The sequence below is a fragment of the Conger conger genome, chromosome 6 (genome assembly GCF_963514075.1).
Source record: "Conger conger chromosome 6, fConCon1.1, whole genome shotgun sequence".
Classification (NCBI taxonomy): Eukaryota; Metazoa; Chordata; class Actinopteri; order Anguilliformes; family Congridae; genus Conger; species Conger conger.
In genome coordinates this window covers 37,696,914-37,717,350 of record NC_083765.1, presented here as the reverse complement: position 1 = coordinate 37,717,350, position 20,437 = coordinate 37,696,914, and the positions used below count along the sequence as shown (strand labels likewise).

The 20,437-nt window shown below is 42.3% G+C and overlaps 1 protein-coding gene across 2 annotated transcripts; it reads left to right on the top strand.

Annotated features, from left to right (window-relative positions):
- Window positions 1–5,048: 5,048 nt before the first annotated feature.
- On the top strand, window positions 5,049–19,120 carry tat (tyrosine aminotransferase). Of its 2 annotated transcripts, none has more exons than XM_061246080.1 (12): window positions 5,049–5,245; window positions 9,028–9,284; window positions 9,951–10,055; window positions 10,461–10,528; window positions 11,314–11,472; window positions 12,299–12,437; window positions 12,533–12,585; window positions 14,426–14,578; window positions 14,683–14,811; window positions 15,360–15,443; window positions 15,635–15,733; window positions 16,309–19,120. In XM_061246080.1, exons 2-12 carry the CDS (start codon window positions 9,041–9,043, stop codon window positions 16,447–16,449), a joined length of 1,374 nt encoding a protein of 457 aa, XP_061102064.1. In that variant the 5' UTR covers window positions 5,049–5,245; window positions 9,028–9,040; the 3' UTR covers window positions 16,450–19,120. The 2 variants fall into 2 exon arrangements, with proteins under 2 accessions (XP_061102064.1, XP_061102065.1); XM_061246081.1 differs by lacking the exon at window positions 5,049–5,245 and adding an exon at window positions 5,661–5,798.
- Window positions 19,121–20,437: the final 1,317 nt, after the last annotated feature.

The window sequence follows — 20,437 nt, the reverse complement described above, 5'->3', positions numbered from 1 at the left end:
GCTCTTCCTATACAACATACGGAGAATCCACCCCTTTCCCACCCCCTACTCGACCCAGCTCCTGGTCCAAGCAATGGTTCTGTCCCGCCTGGACTACTGCAATTCCCTCTTGGCTGGCCTCCCAGCGTCCACCATCAGACCCCTCCAACTCTTCCCAAATACTCACACGTCACCCCCCTGCTTACTTCCCTCCACTGGCTGCCTGTCATGGCTCGCATCAAATTCAAAACATTGGTGCTAGCCTTCCAAGCAGTCAAAGGGTCTTCTCCAGCTTATCTACAAAAAATCATCAGACCCTACACCCCTGCCAGACCTCTTCGTTCAGCCTCCACAGGCCGCTTGGCACCTCCCCCTCTCCGAACCTCCACCTCACGCTCACGACTACTGTCTGTTCTGGCTCCACGGTGGTGGAACGAACTCCCCGTTGAGGTCAGAACTGTAGAATCTCTCCCCACCTTCAAGCGCAAGCTGAAGACACACCTCTTCAAGCAGCACCTCTCCCCATCCCTCCCTACCTCCCTGTGAACCTTAATTGTTGTCTCTGTGACTTGCTTTGTGTATCGGTATTTTTAGTTGGCTAGGTAAGCAGTGTTTGGATAATTAACTTTGGTCACTTTTGCTCTGTTTGTTTGTTTCTTTGTTCCAAAAAAAATAAAAATAAAAATAAAAAATATTGGCCCTCGTCCTTATCTTTGTTGTACAGGTAGCAGTTGAAATTGTACTTCCCTCTAGGGTCTGGATAAGAGCGTCTGCCAAATGCCAATAATGTAAATGTAATGTACTTCCTCCCATTCCCTTTGTATAAAGTCATCAAAAGACTTGGAAACAGAGTAGTCATCTTTACAAGCATCTATGAGTTGAGTGTTTAAGTCCCCCAGATTCATAACAATTGTTAAAAATTCCCATTGTACATTATTCACATACATATGTGGGTTACGTAAGTAACAATCCCATTAGCTGGCATAGACCATTTTTAGGGCATTTTTTCTCACATGCTTGGTCACTGTTCATTGTCCATCCTGAAATGCAGTCGCACCTGTAGCTTCCCAGTGTATTGATACAAAACTGATTAATGCCACAAGATTGTCCTTTTCTGCTTTCATTGACATCCACACAGGTAGAGAGTCCATCACCTGCAAATCCTTTATAGCAGTGGCATTCTTCTCCATTCCCATCAGTCTGTCTTTGGCATGTGGCTGAAGCATGGCATGTAGGTTTTGTGGCTGAAATATGCAGTCCCATTGCTGTGCACCATACAGGCATTGCTTGAGTTTTGGCATGTGAACATTGGAATAATAGAAAAACAAAAGATGAAATAAGAGGTAAAAACCAAGGAAATACCCATCTTGATGTTCCATAATCCCCCGTGGATGTTTTTGATACCTGAAAAACATCAAGTGCAGTATTTACTCTCAGGGCAGTTTAACAATTTACACTGGTCTGCATGGTACCATTTATAGCCCATCCTTTTCCTCCCCTTCATTGTAACCAATGCATCCATCCATGTCCAATTTGCATCCCGAGGCCCTTTCTGAAGGTATTTTTTTTTTACCATGACTTGATCCCCCACTTCAAATGTGTGTTTATTTGGTTTTACAGAATCATCCCATCTATGTTTGTTCGTTTGGTGTGCTATCCCCATGCTGTGAACAGCAAAGAATAATTCATCCTCCAAGTGGCTCTGCACATTTATCAGGAAAGTGTCATGTTTCACCCGATCCTGGATCTGTTGAGGTACTGTACCCATGTTGGGGTGCAGTAATGGCATCTTTCTGCCAGTCATTAATTCATGCAGAGAAATGCCAGTACTTTTGCTGTTTGTCCCTCTAATGGCCATTAAGATACCAGGCAGGTGACTGCACCAGTTTGTCCCAGTTTCAAGAACAGCCTTTTTCAGTGCTGTTTTGATGGTCCTGTTCATCCTCTCTACCACTCCTGATGACTGTGGATGGTAGGGTATGTGCCATTTCTGGGAGATGCCCAAAAGACTGCACAGGTCTTTTATTACCTGGCCAGCAAAATAAGTACCTCTGTCACTTTCCAGTCTGCGAGGAAATCCCCATCTGGAAAATACTTGTTCCTTGCTGTGCATTTCTTAATAGGGAATGCTTCTACCCATTTACTGAACATGTCCACAATTACAAGCAGGTAATGGTACCCCCCTTTTGCTGACGGAAAAGGTCCTACATAATCAATCTGCAGGTTAATCCATGGACGTTCTACAGAAAGTGATTGTCTTTAGTAAGGCTTTACACTTTTGTGGACTAGGATTAATCTGTGCACACATCAAACAACGGTCACAAACTTCTTGTCACGTTTCAGGTTTGTTTTGCCATGTTTTATGTTTATTCATTTTGTCTTAGTCACGTATTGTCTTATCCTGTATTATGTTAGTCTAGGTTCATCATGTTGTTTTAGTCACGTATTGTCTTATCCTGTATTATGTTAGTCTAGGTTCATCATGTTGTTTAGTTTATTTCTTGTTACGATTTATTTTCTCGTCATGTCTAGTTATGTTTCGTTACGATTATATTACCTTGTTATGTTGAGTGGTTATCGTCTTAGTATCGTTTTGCGTTATGTTTTGATTTATGTTTATTTCTTTCGTAGACTGGTCACGGTTTAAACATACACTTTTACATGTCTTTCCGCAAACCTTGCGTTCCGCCTTTCTCTCTCTCTCTTTCTGTCATTCACACCCTAATTGTTTCTATTTGTCTATTTACTAAAACCACTAACGCTAGATCAGGATTGGGTAGAACTAACAAACTAATCATGTGTTCATGTTACCTTACGTTTCTCGTGCATGTCATTTACTAATTTACTAATGCTAGGGCAGGATAGGTTTATCACTAACGGTTACTAATTACCTTGTTAAACTTGTCATCCATCGCACCTGTTTTCTATTTCCTTGCTGCGCTCTAACTAATTGTCTACACCTGCATTTATATCCCAGTCGCGCTTCTGTTCGTCGCCAAATTGTCTGCCTCTTGTTTACAACGCAACTCTTGAGCATTAGTTGTTGTTGTTTGAGTCACGTTACGATCCAAGCCTGTTTTTACCAACCATCGTTTATTGATTTCTGTTTCGTTGACCATCGTTTGTTTTTGACCACGTCTTCGCCTACCGTTTTTGTACCTTTGCCTCGCTGATTGTTTCATGGTTTCGACTTCCGCATCGCCCTCGACTACGACTCTGCCTGCCGTCCGCCTGTACTTCTGCCCCGCTGACGGCTCTCCTGCCACCGGACCTTCCTGCACGTCTACCGACTACGAGTTTGCCTCTTCCCTCGGCACCGTGCTTTTTGTTTGTTTTGTGTTTGTTTGGCTGGATCTACGTGTATGGACATTGCTTGTTTTGACTACGCTCCTGGGATTCGTCCCGAATAAAGCCCTGACGGGACTTTATCTAACCATTGTTTCTGAGTCGTGCATTTTGGGTCCAAGTCCCACGCACCCGTCTCACTTCAACAATCTGTCTGATACCTGGCCACCAATGTGACTCTCGCACCATACCTATTACTTTTTCAGTTGATGCATGTCCACTGACATGGTGCATATACTCAACAATGTCTTTTCTGATAACTTGGAGTGTAGCCACAATAAGATCCGCACAGCCGTTGGGCCCTTGAGCAAGGCCAAGGGCCCTTGCAAGGCCCTTAACCAGGGGAGTATTGTCTCCTGCTTAGTCTAATCAACTGTATGTCACTCTGTATGTCGTCTGCCAAATGGCAATGTAACCTAATGTTAACCTGGGGAGCCTCATGTCAGGTTTCAGGACAGAGGAACCAAACATGGACTTGGGGATAATGTAATCAGGCAGGCAATCATACAATAACAAGGGAAGAACGAAGATGCGGGACTGGAGTCACATCTACACACATGTAATACAATGGATTAGGGAGTAGACTATTCCACAGACTTAAGGAATGCTGTGATAGTAGATAGCAGGTGCGAACACTTCGCAGAATAAATGCAAGCAATCAGAGATAGAACAGGGATGTGGAGATACAGAGCAGTGCAGAAATAGGGAGAATGTTAATAGTTTGGTGATAAAACTAAATACCCAAAACTAGTGAATGTTAGTTTGTTAGACAAACATATTAGTGTGTTAATATGATTAGTACTGTACAAATGATATGTTAGTCGGGTTTAGTAGATTAGTGCTATCCACAAATATGAAAGGAGAGAAAGCAGGGAGTAAGTAAACCGAGAAGAAATCCTGGGAAAATTGCGAAAACACCCGAATAGTGAAATAGCAATACTGATAAAAGAGGTAAATTTCACGGGATTGGGGGCTAGATAGGGTTGTATATTGACCAAACGAATGAATGAAAACGGAAAACAGACATGAATATGAAAAATAATACAGTTACAAAAACACAGAACCTAACCACATATCCTAACTTAAAAAAATTAATTGCAAACAGGTGGTATATGCAAATATATGTCATTTATTTTACATGCGATTTCCAAGGTTAATATATGATTGTCTCCCTGCGATAGATATACACCGACATATTGAATTAAGATAGTGTCTATGACTGTGGAAAAACATCTGCGCATGTGTGTTTTCAAGGCAATTTGAAGATATTGATTTGACATGGTGCCCGCGGATGTTCTGAGGTGGCCTTTCGTGGAAAAGTTCAATAGCAGCGAGGTTTGTGTTTTTGTTCTATTAAACATTAACTTTTTCCGTATCAAATGAGCTTTCAACTGTTTGTAGAACGGGATAATTAATCACATTGTTCGAAGTATACTTTTATGACTTTTTGCCAGATCCCTTGACATGTTCGTTGGAACATGTCATTTTAATGTAATTTTTGTATTTCGAAAAGTCTATTTCATCAAGTCTATTTCTAGTAAGCCGTATTCATGCGTTAGCCTGTGTCATAAGGTCATAAGTTGTCTCGTGATATGACAGAAATGTAAGATATCTAATCAAACTTGTTTTAAGTATAAGATAAGTTAGGGTGAGATAGATTCGATAAGACGAGAGAAGCCAGAAATACCAAACACAACGCTACTTATCCGACCAGGTTTGACCATACTTTTTGGGGGCTTAATTTACGCGTAATACCATATTAATCCTGTTCTGTTTAATACAAATTATGTAGCCTACGCTTTATTTTTATGTTTTCCATCGGATGCCTTTAAACAAACAGTGTAGATATATATTTAATGGCTCTCGAGAAATAAAACAAACAATGATTACATTTGAATCCGGATTGATGGAGTTCCTTTCAGTAAGAGACTTGTGATATTTGCGTTGAATCTGTCTATCCTCTTCATGCACTGCATCCTTTTCATGTTTCCTCTCTTTAATGTGAATATGCAAACATTGAAACCGGACTTGTGCGCCTTTTGAGCGCTGCTCGTTTTCGTTGTGGCTGGAACAGCGGTGATACGGATAAAAAGGGATACCCTTAATCCGTCTACGAATGGAAATTTCGATGGTAAAATAGCCTACACACCTAAATGCAGCGGGTACGCTAATAGCTGGTCAGCCACTGCGCATTTACGCCCAGGTAAATTGTGGATGACGAGGTTGTTCTCGTTCATTAGAAACGAGTGATGTGCTGGGATTTAACCCTATCCTACACCAATTTTACAGTTAGGGAATGATGTAAAGGGGGTGTATGGAGCGGCCCTCTGTCTCCGCCAATGGAAAAAACTAGTAGAATACGTCACTCATATTTATCGGCCAGCTATAAAACCAGGTTGTAGAGGAATTAGCATTATTTTTTATCTGATAGATGTAAAACTTCTAATCGCCCCGGACTGCTAAAAAAAATCAAGGTATTTAATTTTTCTTTTTTAACTTTTCATTTAAAAGTTAAAAATTAGTGCATTTTAACATGCTAATCAAAAGATGCCTTTGCATGAGGGCGGTCATAGTTCGTTTTCGTTATGCCTGGAACAGCGGTGGTGTATATTAAAAACGGATACACTTAATCCGTTTTTGAATACGCTACACACGTGAACGCCGGGGGCACACCAATTGTTGATCAGCCACTGTGCATTTACGCGCAGGTGAAGCGTGGGTGGCAAGGCGGATCATGGTTTATTAGAAACGATTAATACACTGGGATTTACCAATCCTACAAAAGTTTAACATTTTAGGAATGATGGGGGGGAAAAAACTGATAGAATTGACTACGTCACCCGTGGTCAGATATAAAGCCGGACTGTAAAGGAATTTGGATAATTTGGATAAAGTTTATTCATATATAAAACTTATATTGGGCCGGGGCTGCTAAGATTTTTCAAGGTATTTAATTTTCGTGTTTCTAACTCATTTTACGCAAGATAGTCCTGATTGAAATATAGATATGCTGTGTTTCAATCATATATAGAATTTAGAATAAAAATGATTTGCATGAAATGAAGATTATTCATACACTTTAACAACAAATGAAGATTATTCATACACTTTAACAACCTAAATCAAGAGATGCTCTTATTCTCGTCTGATGAAAGAGAAGCCTTCATATCAAAGAACATGCAAGAAATGTTAATGTGTTCATTAATATTTGTCTTCATCAGTTTAGGCAAAATATTTCCCATTTTCATGCGTTCTGTGATTTGAAAAGAGTCTGGTAGTAGGATTTTTCTCTCTGAATGTGGATTGATGTTTTTTAGTTAAGGCTTGTGTGTTAAAAAATGCTGAGATTTTTCTTTGAAGCGATAATTAGTTCCAGCCTGCTTTCTGTCTTCCAGATTCCCAAGTTTGCCACCTATCTGAACTAGTCTCATATTACCCCCCAGACCCACATGCTGCACCATCTATAATCAGGGCTGCCCTTTTTTTTATTCCCAGCCCAGGATATTAAGAAATCTGAATAAGAACTATTACACTAATAGCAATAAAGCACATTTTTATTTATAGAGTTTAATTCATTTATCTGCTACATGACATACACCCCGCTCAAAAGTTGGTGGTTCGATCTGCGCCAATTCTGGGACTAGGTTAACCAGAACTGCTGCCAATCCGGCCTGGAGTTGAGGATCCGCAATATTTATTTCATATACAGTGGTGTGGAAAAGTGTTTGCCCCCTTCCTGATTTCTTATTTTTTTGCATGTTTGTCACACTTAAATGTTTCAGATCAAACAAATTTAAATATTAATCAAAGACAACACAAGTAAACACAAAATGCAGTTTTTAAATGAAGGTTTTTATTATTAAGGGAGAAAAAAAAATCCAAACCTACATGGCCCTGTGTGAAAAAGTGATTGCTCCCTAAACCTAATAACTGGTTGGGCCACCCTTAGCAGCAACAACTGCAATCAGGCGTTTGCGATAACTTACAGCGCTGTGGAGGAATTTTGGCCCACTCATCTTTGCAGAATTGTTGTAATTCAGCCACATTGGAGGGTTTTTGAGCATGAACCGCCTTTTTATGGTCATGCCACAGCATCTCAATAGGATTCAGATCAGGACTTTGACTAGGCCACTCCAAAGTCTTCATTTTGTTTTTCTTCAGCCATTCAGAGGTGGACTTGCTGGTGTGTTTTGGATCATTGTCCTGCTGCAGAACCCAAGTTCGTTTCAGCTTGAGGTCACAAACAGATGGCCGGACATTCTCCTTCAGGATTTTTTGGTAGACAGCAGAATTCATGGTTCCATTTATCACAGCAAGTCTTCCAGGTCCTGAAGCAGCAAAACAGCCCCAGACCATCACACTACCACCACCGTATTTTACTGTTGGTATGATGTTCTTTTTCTGAAATGCGGTGTTACTTTTAAGCCAGATGTAATGGGACACACACCTTCCAAAAAGTTCAACTTTTGTCTCGTCAGACCACAGAGTATTTTCCCAAAAGTCTTGGGGATCATCAATATGTTTTCTGGCAAAATTGAGACGAGCCTTAATGTTCTTTTTGTTCAGCAGTGGTTTTCGTCTTGGAACTCTGCCATGCAGGCCATTTTTGCCCAGTCTCTGTCTTATGGTGGAGTCATGAACACTGACCTTAACTGAGGCAAGTGAGGCCTGCAGTTCTTTGGATGTTGTTGTGGGGTCTTTTGTGACCTCTTGGATGAGTCGTCGCTGCGCTCTTGGGGTAATTTTGGTCGGCCGGCCACTCCTGGGAAGGTTCACCACTGTTCCATGTTTTCGCCATTTGTGGATAATGGCTCTCACTGTGGTTCGCTGGAGTCCCAAAGCTTTAGAAATGGCTTCATAACCTTTTCCAGACTGATAGATCTCAATTACTTTCTTTCTCATTTGTTCCTGAATTTTTTTAGATCTCGGCATGATGTCTAGCTTTTGAGGATCATTTGGTCTACTTCACTTTGTCAGGCAGGTCCTTTTTAAGTGATTTCTTGATTGAGAACAGGTGTGGCAGTAATCAGGCCTGGGTGTGGCTAGAGAAATTGAACTCAGGTTTGATAAACCACAGTTAAGTTATGTTTTAACAGGGGGGGCAATCACTTTTTCACACAGGGCCATGTAGGTTTGGATTTTTTTTCTCCCTTAATAATAAAAACCTTCATTTAAAAACTGCATTTTGTGTTTACTTGTGTTGTCTTTGACTAATATTTAAATTTGTTTGATGATCTGAAACATTTAAGTGTGACAAACATGCAAAAAAATAAGAAATCAAACACTTTTTCACACCACTGTATATTTATTTAAGTGTACCGATCAGGATTTTTAGCCCTAAACATTGCATGCTACTGACAATGACATAATGTTTTTCTTGAAGTTGCAGCTGCATGGTTTTTCGTTTTACTTTTTGGACCTTTTGCTTTTTTTGCAGTGGGTTCAACGTGACCCCTGTGCCTGATTACTAATATTGTCTTGCAGGGCACTATTATTACTCATTTTCATACGATATAGTAAAACTATGAGTAATCAATGTAATAGTCATGAAAAATACATGCCGTCTTGTTCGTCATGGGATGGAGAGGAAAACTACTGTTGTATTTGCTTTAATAAATGCTGCACAAATGTCCTACTTTTGTTCTTGGTTTAAATAGGCCTTTATCACAGAACAATGATCTCTCAATTCTCTCTGTTCTTTAGCTACATCTGTACCATGGAGAGTAAGTCCTGTTTGATCCAGAGTAAAGGGAATGGTGTTCAAGGCAATCGAATACACGGCAACGGCGTTCATCATGTTGCCGTGATGGGTATACCGGCCGAACTGAAGGCCCGGAAAGCGCAGTGGGACATTCAAGCCTCGGAGATGTCCAGGAAGACCCTGAATCCTATTCGTGCCATCGTAGACTGTATGAAGCTCACGCCAAACCCTGATAAGCCAATGATTGCCCTGTCCATTGGTGAGTCCATTTGTCACAGGCATGTAACACATAAGACAGCTGGGTATGTGTTCACCATTTACCTGGGGAAAAGGTGGCACCAGGTTGGAAGTACTGTTGGAAGAAGACAAGCCGGTATGATGCTCTAGGCAGTGTTCTGCTGGGAAACCCTGTGGACATTAATTTGACATGTGCCACCTACCTAAACATTTTTGTGGACCAGGTACACCTCCGCATGGCAACGGTATTCCCTGATAGCAGTGACCTCTTTCAGCAGGATAGTGCACCCTGCCACGCTGAACAGATTTTACGGGAATGGTTTAAGGAACATGACAAAGAGTTCAAGGTGTTGCTCTGGCCCAGATCTCAATCTTATAGAGCATCTGTGGGGTCTGCTAGAACAGCAAGTTCGAATGTGTGATTCACCTCGCAACTTAAGTAACAGGACTTAAAGGATATGTTGCTGACATCTTGGTGCCAGATACCGCAGGGCACCTTCAGAGTCCATGCCTCGGTGGGTCAGAGCTGTTTTGGCAGCATGCCAAGGTCCAACAGCATATTAAACAGATGGCCATAATGTTTTGGCTTATCTGTGTGTATGTGTTTGGTGGTTTGAGTAATTTTTTATTTTACAAAATTTCAACCACACCTGACATGATGCGTACTCACTCTCCCACTCTCTGACAGGAGACCCCACTGTGTTTGGGAACCTTCCCACAGATGAAAAGGTCCTGCAGGCCATGAAAGACGCCATTGACTCACACCAGTACAATGGCTATGCTCCTTCAGTGGGTGAGCGAGGGTGGGATGAGGGTGGGCAGTAAGGTCTACAGAATGTAGATGAAGTACAGACCAGGGGTCACTTTGTCAGGGCTGAGAAAGTGGGACTGAATTCCCATTTTATTTAGTGTATTTAATGTTTATTTGAATAGGGACAATACGTAGCACAGCATCATTACTACCAGTTTACACCAGATTCATGTTGCTTATGTTCTGCCTACAGATATTATAGCTATTGTTAGTTTCCAACTCCTATACTAACTCTTCCTGTTCAGATAGAGGTCTGTCCTTCTGGAAGAATGAATGACTGACCTGCCCTGTGAGCATGTTTGCCAGTCTGTCCATGCTCTGTGGGCGTATTGTTTGTCTGTTCATGTGTTGCTTAGAAAATGACACTCACTCTCTCTGTTTGGACAGGCTACCTGCAAAGCAGAGAGTCTGTGGCAAAGTTCTTCAGCTGTCCTGAAGCGCCACTGGCTGGAAAGGTTAGTCACTTATCCTCAAATACCCCTCATTCTCTGTGTGTGTGTGAATACACATGGCTGCACACTCATACACCTTTGCAGATACTATAGTCAGTGTGTACAGTAGCTTCAGAAAGTATTCAGACCCCTTCACTTTTTGCATACTTTATTGTGTCATAGATTTAAATTAAAATGGATAAGATTGTGACCTGCTTTTTCTGAGCCCTGGAATGTGCAGTTGTATTTGTAGGTTCACTAGCACTGCATCACCCTCTGTTGATGCAGTAGTGTGTGCAGTCTGGCAGGGATTTCCTCTGAGGTCATGCTGTGTGCCACCTCTACTCTTTCACCGTGCTGGAATGCCACAGTTAACATTGGGCTGGCACCGGCAGATGGCAACCCTCCAAATGCCCTTGGACATTGGGTCACGCTGAGGACAATGCGTCACACTTAGGCTGATTGTCTTTTCATCAAAACAAATACGGTGTTTCATTAGTGCATTGTGGTGTAATGGTTGGGGAACTGTGCCTGTATCTAAGGTTTTGCTGGCCAAGTTCCAGTTGGGGTATTTCTGTTGTACCCTTGAGCAAAGATATTTAAATATCTGAATTGATCTGCCCTTCGTTGTACGTCGCTCTGGATAAGAGCGTCTGCTAAAAGCCTTGTAATGTAATGTAATGTAAATTGCTTTGGTAAATATCCAGCCCAAAAAAATGGCTTGTATGTAAAAACTATTCTAATTGGCAAGCTGCTCTAGATAACTGTTACCTCTTCTTTCCCTGACTCTGTCTTGTCCTGTGCTGTAGGATGTGATTTTGAGCAGTGGCTGTAGCCAGGCCATAGACTTGGCCATCAGTGTGCTCTGTAACCCAGGAGAGAACATCCTGGTGCCCTGCCCCGGATTCTCCCTCTACAAGACTCTAGCTGTGTCTCTAGGCATTGAGGTCAAACTCTACAATCTGCAGGTAACACACACACACACATACACACCAGTGGGGGATTGGTGAGCTGAAAATTGGTGGGGCGGAAAACTTTCCCTTAAACAGATTATTGGTCTCAACATGTTTTCAGTGATATTCAGTGGGGTGGCATTGGCTTAGGCGGTAAGAGCGTCAGGCAGTTGGAGGGTTGCCAGTTCGATCCCGCCCTGGATGTGTCGAAGTGTCCCTGAGCAAGACACCTAACCCCCAAATGCTCCCGATGAGCTGTTTGGTGCCTTGTATGGCCGCCAATCGCCGTTGGTGTGTGAGTGTGTGTGTATGAATGGGTGAATGCAAAGCATCAATTGTACAGCACTTTGGATAAAGGCGCTATACGCTCATGCTGTGTGAGTATCAGTACTATGGCGCCGCTACTTATCCTCTACATATGCAGTGTTTGTGAGATTCCTACAACAATGACTTCATTATAGTCCATAACGATTCATTCAAGTGAGCCCACTCACTGACACATAATATAAAAAAAGGCTGCCGGTCCTACATGGATCGCCTGATATGGATGTAAATGCTCTCAAATTAAAGAGTCGGCAGTCATCAAATCCAATGTGCTGGAGTTCAGAGCCAAAACAACAAAAAATGTGTAACTGTCCAAATACTTGCAACCTGCACTGTATATGTTCTTCTATTCATATCTTTAAATCAGATCACATTCCTGCCAGAAGCATGCTTTGATAAGATCATGATGCTTGGTTAGATGCTGTAGTTAGACACCATTGAGGGGTTTGCAGAGGGTCATTGTGAGATCCTTGACAAAGTCACTGGGAGTTCACTTCCTGTCTGACTTGTACTGTAGCCAGAGAAATCATGGGAGATAGACCTACAGCACCTGGAGTCTCTGATTGACGAGAAGACGACTTGTCTGATCATCAACAATCCTTCCAACCCCTGTGGTTCTGTCTTCAGCAAGGAGCACCTGCAGCAGATTCTTGCAGGTGAGTTCTCACACCTACCTGTCGCCTACCTGTCCACAGCCTGGCCCCTGCCCCTGCCCTGACACAATCTGATCCTGGTTCTTCTCTCCATTCAGTTGCCTCCAGGCACTGCGTCCCCATCCTAGCTGACGAGATCTATGCGGACATGGTGAGTCTTGAGAGAAAGAGAAGAAGGGCCTGAATGGGCGTATGTGTGGGACGGCACAAAACCAAATGTGTGTGAGTTAATGTGTGAGTTAATGTGTGAATTAATGTGTGAGTGAATGTGTGAGAGTGAAGGTGTGAGTGAATGTGTGAGTGAATGTGTGCATGAGCAAATGAGGGAGCGAATGTGTGAGTGAAAGTGTAAGTTAGCAAGTGAATGAGCAAATGTGTGAGTGAATGTGTGAGTTAAGGTGTGAGTGAATGTGTGAGTTAGCAAATGAGTGAGTGAATGTGTGAGAAAGTGAGCAACTAGGTGAAAATAGAATAAGGGAGTGAGTGAGGGAATGTGAGTGTATGAGGGGTTGTACCTGTTCCTGTTTGTGTATTTACAGTGGATTCATGGATTAGCGAATTATTATATGCTGGAAGTCGGAGAAGTGGATTTGTGGTTGTGATGGGGTTTGGGACAATTGAACAATTAGGTGTTGAAGAACTTCTTGTTTCTTCTTCAATACTATAACTGTTTCGCTGCTGGTACTTCGAATCGCGTTTCAGGAAAGAAAGAGTCGTTACTCGAAATTCGAGGGTGTAAGACAAGTTCAGCTCTTTATTCGTGGTTCCAGGTAGTGTGTACGTTCTCCTGAGCTTTCACCAATCTTGTGATTGTGGGGATATGCATTTGAATAGGAGCAGAACTTGCGTGTCAACTTTTTAGCTCAGTTACATCTTGAAAACACCGAAATCTAACAGTGTGGACTGAAGCATGGTAGATGAATTATGAGGCAGAAGAGAGGAGATGGGGTTAAATGTGTATTGGGTTAGTATAATTTTAGGGTAAAGTATTTTGTAGTTGACGTGGGGTAATTTAGAGTTGAGATGGTGGAGGTTAAGTGTGGACAGAGCAGATTAGAGTTGTGGTGTTCTGTAGCTGTTTCCACGTGGAGCTGCAGATGTGGAGTGGAATGACTTTGCACTTTTATGTCCATGTGGTACCAGTTAAAACAGATGTGTCGTTGGAGGAATGGAGGAAGTTGAGATATGGGCCCTCTTTCTGTGATGGGATGTCTCATTGGTAGCTGGGAGGGTGGGGTTGCATGTTCCTTGCATGTGTTAATGCTTAGAGGGAAGATGAGGTTGAGGTGTACTGGGACGGGGGTGAAGACCCCCATTTTTGGTTGTGTGGTGTCTTATTGGGAGTAGATAGGGCGGGTGCTGAGAGACACAGGTCCATCAGGCTGCTCCAGCCAATCAGGAACACGTATTATCAGGGGCAGGATCCCCACCCCTAATTCACTGTGCTGTTGGTTCTGATGAGAACCAGCTGTAGCGCTGGCTCTGTTGTGCTGTGTGGTGCTGTGTGTCATGTATTACATGGTCTTTTTCTGTTGTATCGGAACGTGTATCGTTGTGTAGTGTTTCATTGTACAGCACTGTGCTTTGCAGTGCTGTGCAATGTTTTACAGTGTTTCACAGTGTTGCACAGTGGTGTGTTTCTCTGTGTTGTACAGTGTGGCGTTTTACAATGTTTCACAGTCGTGTATTTCACAGTGTTGTGCAGTGTGGTGTTTCACAGTGCTGTGCAGTGTGGTGTTTTTCAGTGTTGTGCAGTGTGGTGTTTTACAGTGTTGTGCAGTGGTGTGTTTCACAGTGTTGTGCAGTGTGGTGTTTTACAGTGTTGTGCAGTGTGGCGTTTCACACTGCTGTGCAGTGGTGTTTCACAGTGTTGTGCAGTGTGGTTTTACAGTGTTGTACAGTGTGGTGTTTTACAGTATTTACAGTGGTGTGTTTCACAGTGCTATGCAGTGGTGTGTTTGGTGTGTTGTATTGAGTCAGTGTTTCTCCAGGTGTTTCCAGGCTGTGGTTTCCACTCCATAGCGGCGCTCAGCACAGACGTGCCCATCCTGTCCTGCGGCGGTTTGGCTAAGCGATGGCTGGTGCCGGGCTGGAGATTGGGCTGGATCCTCATCCATGACCGGGGCCAGACTTTCGAACCTGAGGTGAACCTGCGTAGTAATACGCATGCACGCACACACACGCAAGCACGCACGCACGCACGCACGCAGCAAACACCAGTGTGTTTCTCTTTCTCTCGCTCTCTCAGATCCGGGAGGGTCTCGTGAAGCTGAGCCAGCGTATTCTGGGTCCCTGCTCCATTGTCCAGGGAGCGCTGGACAGCATTCTGAACAATACGCCCCAGGACTTCTACAGCAATACCATCAGCCTCATCCAGGTCAGTTGGCTCTGTTGGCCCTGCTATGTATAGAGCGAGAGGATAAAATCTAATGGTGACATAAGAGGTGATCCCAGGACGCCACATAGAAGATATGCTAATATAGAGAAAAGTGAATGTGTTATCATACAGTGCCAAGAAAAAGTATAAGAAAGTCCCCTTCCTGATTTCCTCTATCATTGCATATTTGTCACACTGAATGGTTTCAGATCTTTAGACAAAATGTAGACAAAGGGAACCTGAGTAAACACAAAACACTTTATTTAATTAAAAACATTAATTGCCCCTACATTTTAAGTGGTTGCACCACCTTTAGGATAAATTATTACAACCAAACAGATTGAATATCAGTTTTTCATTTCACTGTGGCGCTGTGTAGCCCACTCTTCTTTGCAGAACTGCTTTAATTCAGAGTTGGTAGGGTGCCCGTTTCAGTTCCTGCCACAGCATCTCCATTGGGTTTAAGTAAAGACTTTGACTGTGACTGTGCCTTTTTAATGCACAACAAATGGCTGAAAAGCAATTCTAAAAATCTCTCTCTTTCTCAGTCCAACTCACAGATTTGCTATACCGCCCTGTCCACAATCCCTGGCCTGTTCCCAGTGAAGTCCTCAGGAGCAATGTACTTAATGGTGAGTCTCCACCTCCAAAGTGTTTAGACTTTCCTTTCAGGAGGCAGAGGGTTGGAGTGGAAGGGAGGGTCAGGGAGGCTTGGGATGAGTAAATGGAGGCATAGCTGCTGTGGGCCAGCACACACTCAGTAATAGCCCAAGGTCTAGTAGGGTAACTGTGACACCATATGTGTGTGTGTGTGTGTGTTTAGGTCGGGATTGAGATGAAACACTTCCCCGGTTTCCAAAGCGACGTGGACTTCACTGAGCGGCTGGTGACCGAGCAGTCTGTGTTCTGTCTCCCGGCAACGGTACAGTGCTGTCATCCCTCTGATTTACACATCACCAAACAACACATAAATCAGTCATTCACATTAAAGGTGCTTTTACAGTGGAGCGCCACCCAAAACATCATTATGTACGTTCGGTCTTACCTCACTGTATTTGGAATGACCTTCACATCTTGAATATCTTCAGTCAAAATGTAATATTTGTATGTTTGGGAAGTCACACTTATAGTGTTTCAGACAAAACTGAGGGTTTGTAGTCTTGCTTTAGCTTAATCTGAACAGCAATCTCCTGTGATGTTTCTGAATACAATCTCTTTAAGGGAGGAAAGGAAAGTCATTATACCCCAGTCACATCATTGTTTGGGGTGGGTTTCAAAGCATTTTCACATCAATGTAATACTCCAAGTATTTTCTACATTTGGGAATTGAAGTTCAAATAATTATAGATATGAAATACTGATTTTTGGCAATTTATTTTACAGCACGTTAATCACCTAGTATTGACTGGGTAAATACACAGTTACTTGTGTAATTTTTTGCCGACTATGTTGATTTCAGAGAATAAGGGCCTGACTCAAAAACCTGTTGTTCCCCAGGTTTTTGAGTACCCCAACTTTTTCCGGATTGTGGTGACGGTAACCGAGCACATGATGGTGGAGGCCTGCAGCCGGATCCGAGACTTCTGCCAGGCCCATTACAGGTTCAGCAGCCCAGAGCCGAACGATCTGGACCAATGAGCCACAGCAACAGACACAAGGAAGGAGAAAAGAGAGAAAGATGAAGGGAAAGCTGGGTAGATAGGGGAGGAGTAAAGAAAGTAGACCTGGGTCTAATATGTCATTGTTTTGGATTACTTTTATTGTGCTCATTGATCTTGCCTGGTGCAATGGAGCTGATCGAGAGGACCACAAGGTGGGGTTTGCACTGTTTGAGAGTATTTCAGTAAGTTCACTGAGCAAGTTTAATAAAGCATAGCAAAGTATTTGAATACATATTTGACCTAGGTCTGAAAGAAAGAACAGAAAAAGTATTAAAAAGGAGGGACTTGATTGTCACCTTTTACATCATTGAGACACACATTGAAATTCCAATGTGATCTATTTATATTTCTGTAGCATTTTGTGGGTGGTCAAATATTGCCTCGTTTGTATTTATTCACTGTTACCATATTCATTCCAAACCTTCAAGTGCTGTGGTTGGTTTGACGGCCCTGGGCTGGTGTTCTGTTCCTTGCCTATATTCCTGCTCAGCATTGGGGGCAGACCAAACCCACAAGCTTGGGCAGATCCAGGCAGTGGGAAATCCCACCAAGAAAACGAAATGCATAGAGGAAACAATAGGTGGCCTGTAGCGTAGTTCATGACTAGGACCCAACTAGGGCATGACTAGGACCTACATGACTAGGACCCGCAAGGTCGGTGGTTCGATCCCCGGTGTAGCTACCTTAACCCTGCATTGCTCCAGGGGAGGATTGTTTCCTGCTCAGTCTAGTCAACTGTAAGTCCCTTTGGATAAAAGCATCAGCCAAGTGACATGTAAAGAGATTTATCTCTGTTCTGGGTTTGTGAGCAGTGTCAGTCATGCCCCGTGTAACCGCATACAGTACTTGCTTGTATTTATATTATCAGTACCGTCCTAATATCCTCTGCAGAGATGAAAACAATATGATGTATTGAGTGCATGCACTTCTTCTGTTAGACCTGACTACATGCCCAGTAAATGTTGACGTCCAGTGGAAGTCAGAATTGCATTTGTTCTGTTATTGTATTTTATTAAATGTTTTTGATATTGATTGTATGGTAATGTGCAATATGCAGTTGGGACAGTTGTATCCCAATACAAATTTGTATTTCAAATCAAACAATGGTTGCGAGGCAAAATTCATAATGTCTACATTTACTTTCTGTGTGTTTCTTTATACGGACATTGAATTATATTCCAACAATGCCATTAACCTGACCCACAGGTCCACCTATTAGTCACCTATGAATGAGTCAAGTCCTCATAAGTATCGGGACGAATGACTGTCAGCTGTTTCAAGTTTCATAGGTTTACTATTTTACTCTATTCATAAATGGAAGCTGTGAGTATAAGCACATGAGTTATATTCTTTGGAACCATTTGTAGACTCTACTTTATGAGATTTTGGCCAGAGAACTGCGTATGACAACCAAGAAAGATTTTGTTTTTTATTGCTGAATGTCTGTGTATCCCAGTGTCAACAGTACGAAATGTCTGAAAGAACCGTGAATACTGGGGGATGTAGAAATTGCCTGTGATCAGACCATCCATGGAAGATACTGCATCAGAAAGCAATGACAGGATGATTATAAGAGCTGTAAAAAAAAAAACTAAATTGTCAGCTTGTGTAATTACTAATGATCTCCGTAGATTGTGGGTGAAAGTATCATAGGACATTGCATGCAGAAATTACAGAGTGGCAAATTACAGAGGCTACACTACCAGATGTAAGCCTGGCATCATCACCAAGCTTGACAGGCAAGACTTGAATTCATGAATGATAAATAATTAATAAAACATAAAATAAAATACAAAGATGAACCTGGTGAGTTTTGGAAACGTCTTATGTTTTACATGGGTGACATGGGTCAGGCAGTAAGAGCAGTCGTCTGGCAGTCAGAGGGTTGCCGATTCGATCCCCCGCCCGGGCTGTGTCGAAGTGTCCCTGAGCAAGACACCTAACCCCCAAATGCTCCTGACGAGCTGGTTGGCGCCTTGCATGGCAGCCAATCGCTGTTGGTGTATGAGCGTGTGTATGAATGGGTGAATGAGAAGCATCAATTGTACAGCGCTTTGGATAAAGGCGCTATATAAATGCCAACCATTTACCATTTACATAAACCTTTGATGGAAAGGCAAAAGTATGGAGAAATAGGGGGACTGCTCTGGACCCTGGGCATACTACTGTATCTGTCATGCCTGGTGGAGGCAGTGTGACACCTTGGGGCCTGCGTGGCTGCATCAGGAACTATTGCCATGGTCCCAATTGATGATGTAGCCAGTGAAGGCAACACCAGAATGAGAGCTTAAGCGCACAGAAACATATTGGACGTGTTTGAATTGGCCTAGTCAGTCACCAGACCCTTTTCACTTGCTCAAAAGGAAACTGAAGCCTCAAACCCAAACAAACAGACATCAACTGAAAGAGGCAGTGGTTAGAGATTTACATCTCAAAGGATCGCATCACCTAGTGATGTCCATGAGCCGCAGATTGATGTGCTCATCAAATGTAAGGTAGTGAAATAGTGACCTTGCAAGTCATTACATTTGTGAAAAAGTATTTTGTCTCAATGCTTACAGTATGCTGACTTGAATTTGACTCAGTGAATGCATTGTTGTAATATAGTTCATTGTCTGTAAGAAAAAACACAAGAAATGTTGACAGTATGAAGTTTGTCTCATTGTTTGATTTGAGATACAAATATGTATTTGGATTTGTACAGGTAAAAAACAACCCACATATTTTTCATGACTGCTCCAATATGTTTTAATTTATCTATCACTAAGGAAGTACAATTGAATGTATTTACCCATCACCATTCAGTATAACAATAGAACTCAGAACATTGAATACATACACTCAAACAACAGCAACACTATGCCGATGTATAAAAATGAATTCATTGCAGGATAAAAAATAAAAACATTTGAGTTTAGTTTGAAAATCGATATACGTACAGTCAGGTCCAGAATCACCCAAGATGAAAATTGGCAAAAAAGACTGTAGAAAACAAATAATACCATTACTCAGATATATTGTCATTTTCCAACATGTAGAAAATATTTTACTTTATTAATGATTCAATGGAATTGATCAAAATTACACATTTTTCAAATTCTAAATTTCTTTAGGTTTCACAATTACTGGCACCCCTGTTTTTAGTACTCAGTGCAGCCTCCCCTGGCAAGGATAATGGCACTGAGCCTATTTCTATAATATTTAATAAAGTTGGAGAACACATTTGAAGGGATCTTGGACTATTCCTCCATTCAGAACCTTTCAAGATCCTTCATATCCTTAGGTTTGCGCTTATGGACTGCCGTCTTCAATTCAGACCACATGTTTTCGATAGGGTTTAAGTCCAGAGACTGAGATGGCCATTGCAAAACATTGGATTTTTTTTTCACTGAACCATTACTGTGTAGATTTTGAAGTATGTTTGGGGTCATTGTCTTGTTGGAGGGTCCACCTACGGCCAAGTCTCAGCTTCCTGGCAGAGGCAACCAGGTTTTTGCCTAAAATATCCTAGTACTTGGTGGAATTCATTATGCCATTGATCTTAACAAGAGCCCCTGGACCACCGGCAGCAAAACAGCCCCAAAGCATCAATGATCCACCACCATATTTGACGGTAGGTATGAGGTGCTTTTCCTTGTATGCATCCCTTTTTTGACGCCAAACACGCCAATGGTGTACATGGCCAAAAAGTTCAATTTTGGTCTCATCTGACCATAGCACACTGTTCCAGTCATAGTTCCAATGACGTTTCGGAAACTCCAGACACTTGAATTTGTTGTAAGGGCTTTATTCGTGTAACCCTTCCAAAGAGCCTGTTGGAATGAAGGTGGGGTCTTATGGTTGATTTTGAGACTTTGTGACCCCAAGACGCAACTAAAGTCTGCAGTTCTTGAAGTGTGGTCCTTGGGTTCTTCTTTTCCTCCTTCACCATCTTCCTCACTGTGCCTGGGGGTAACATGCACTTG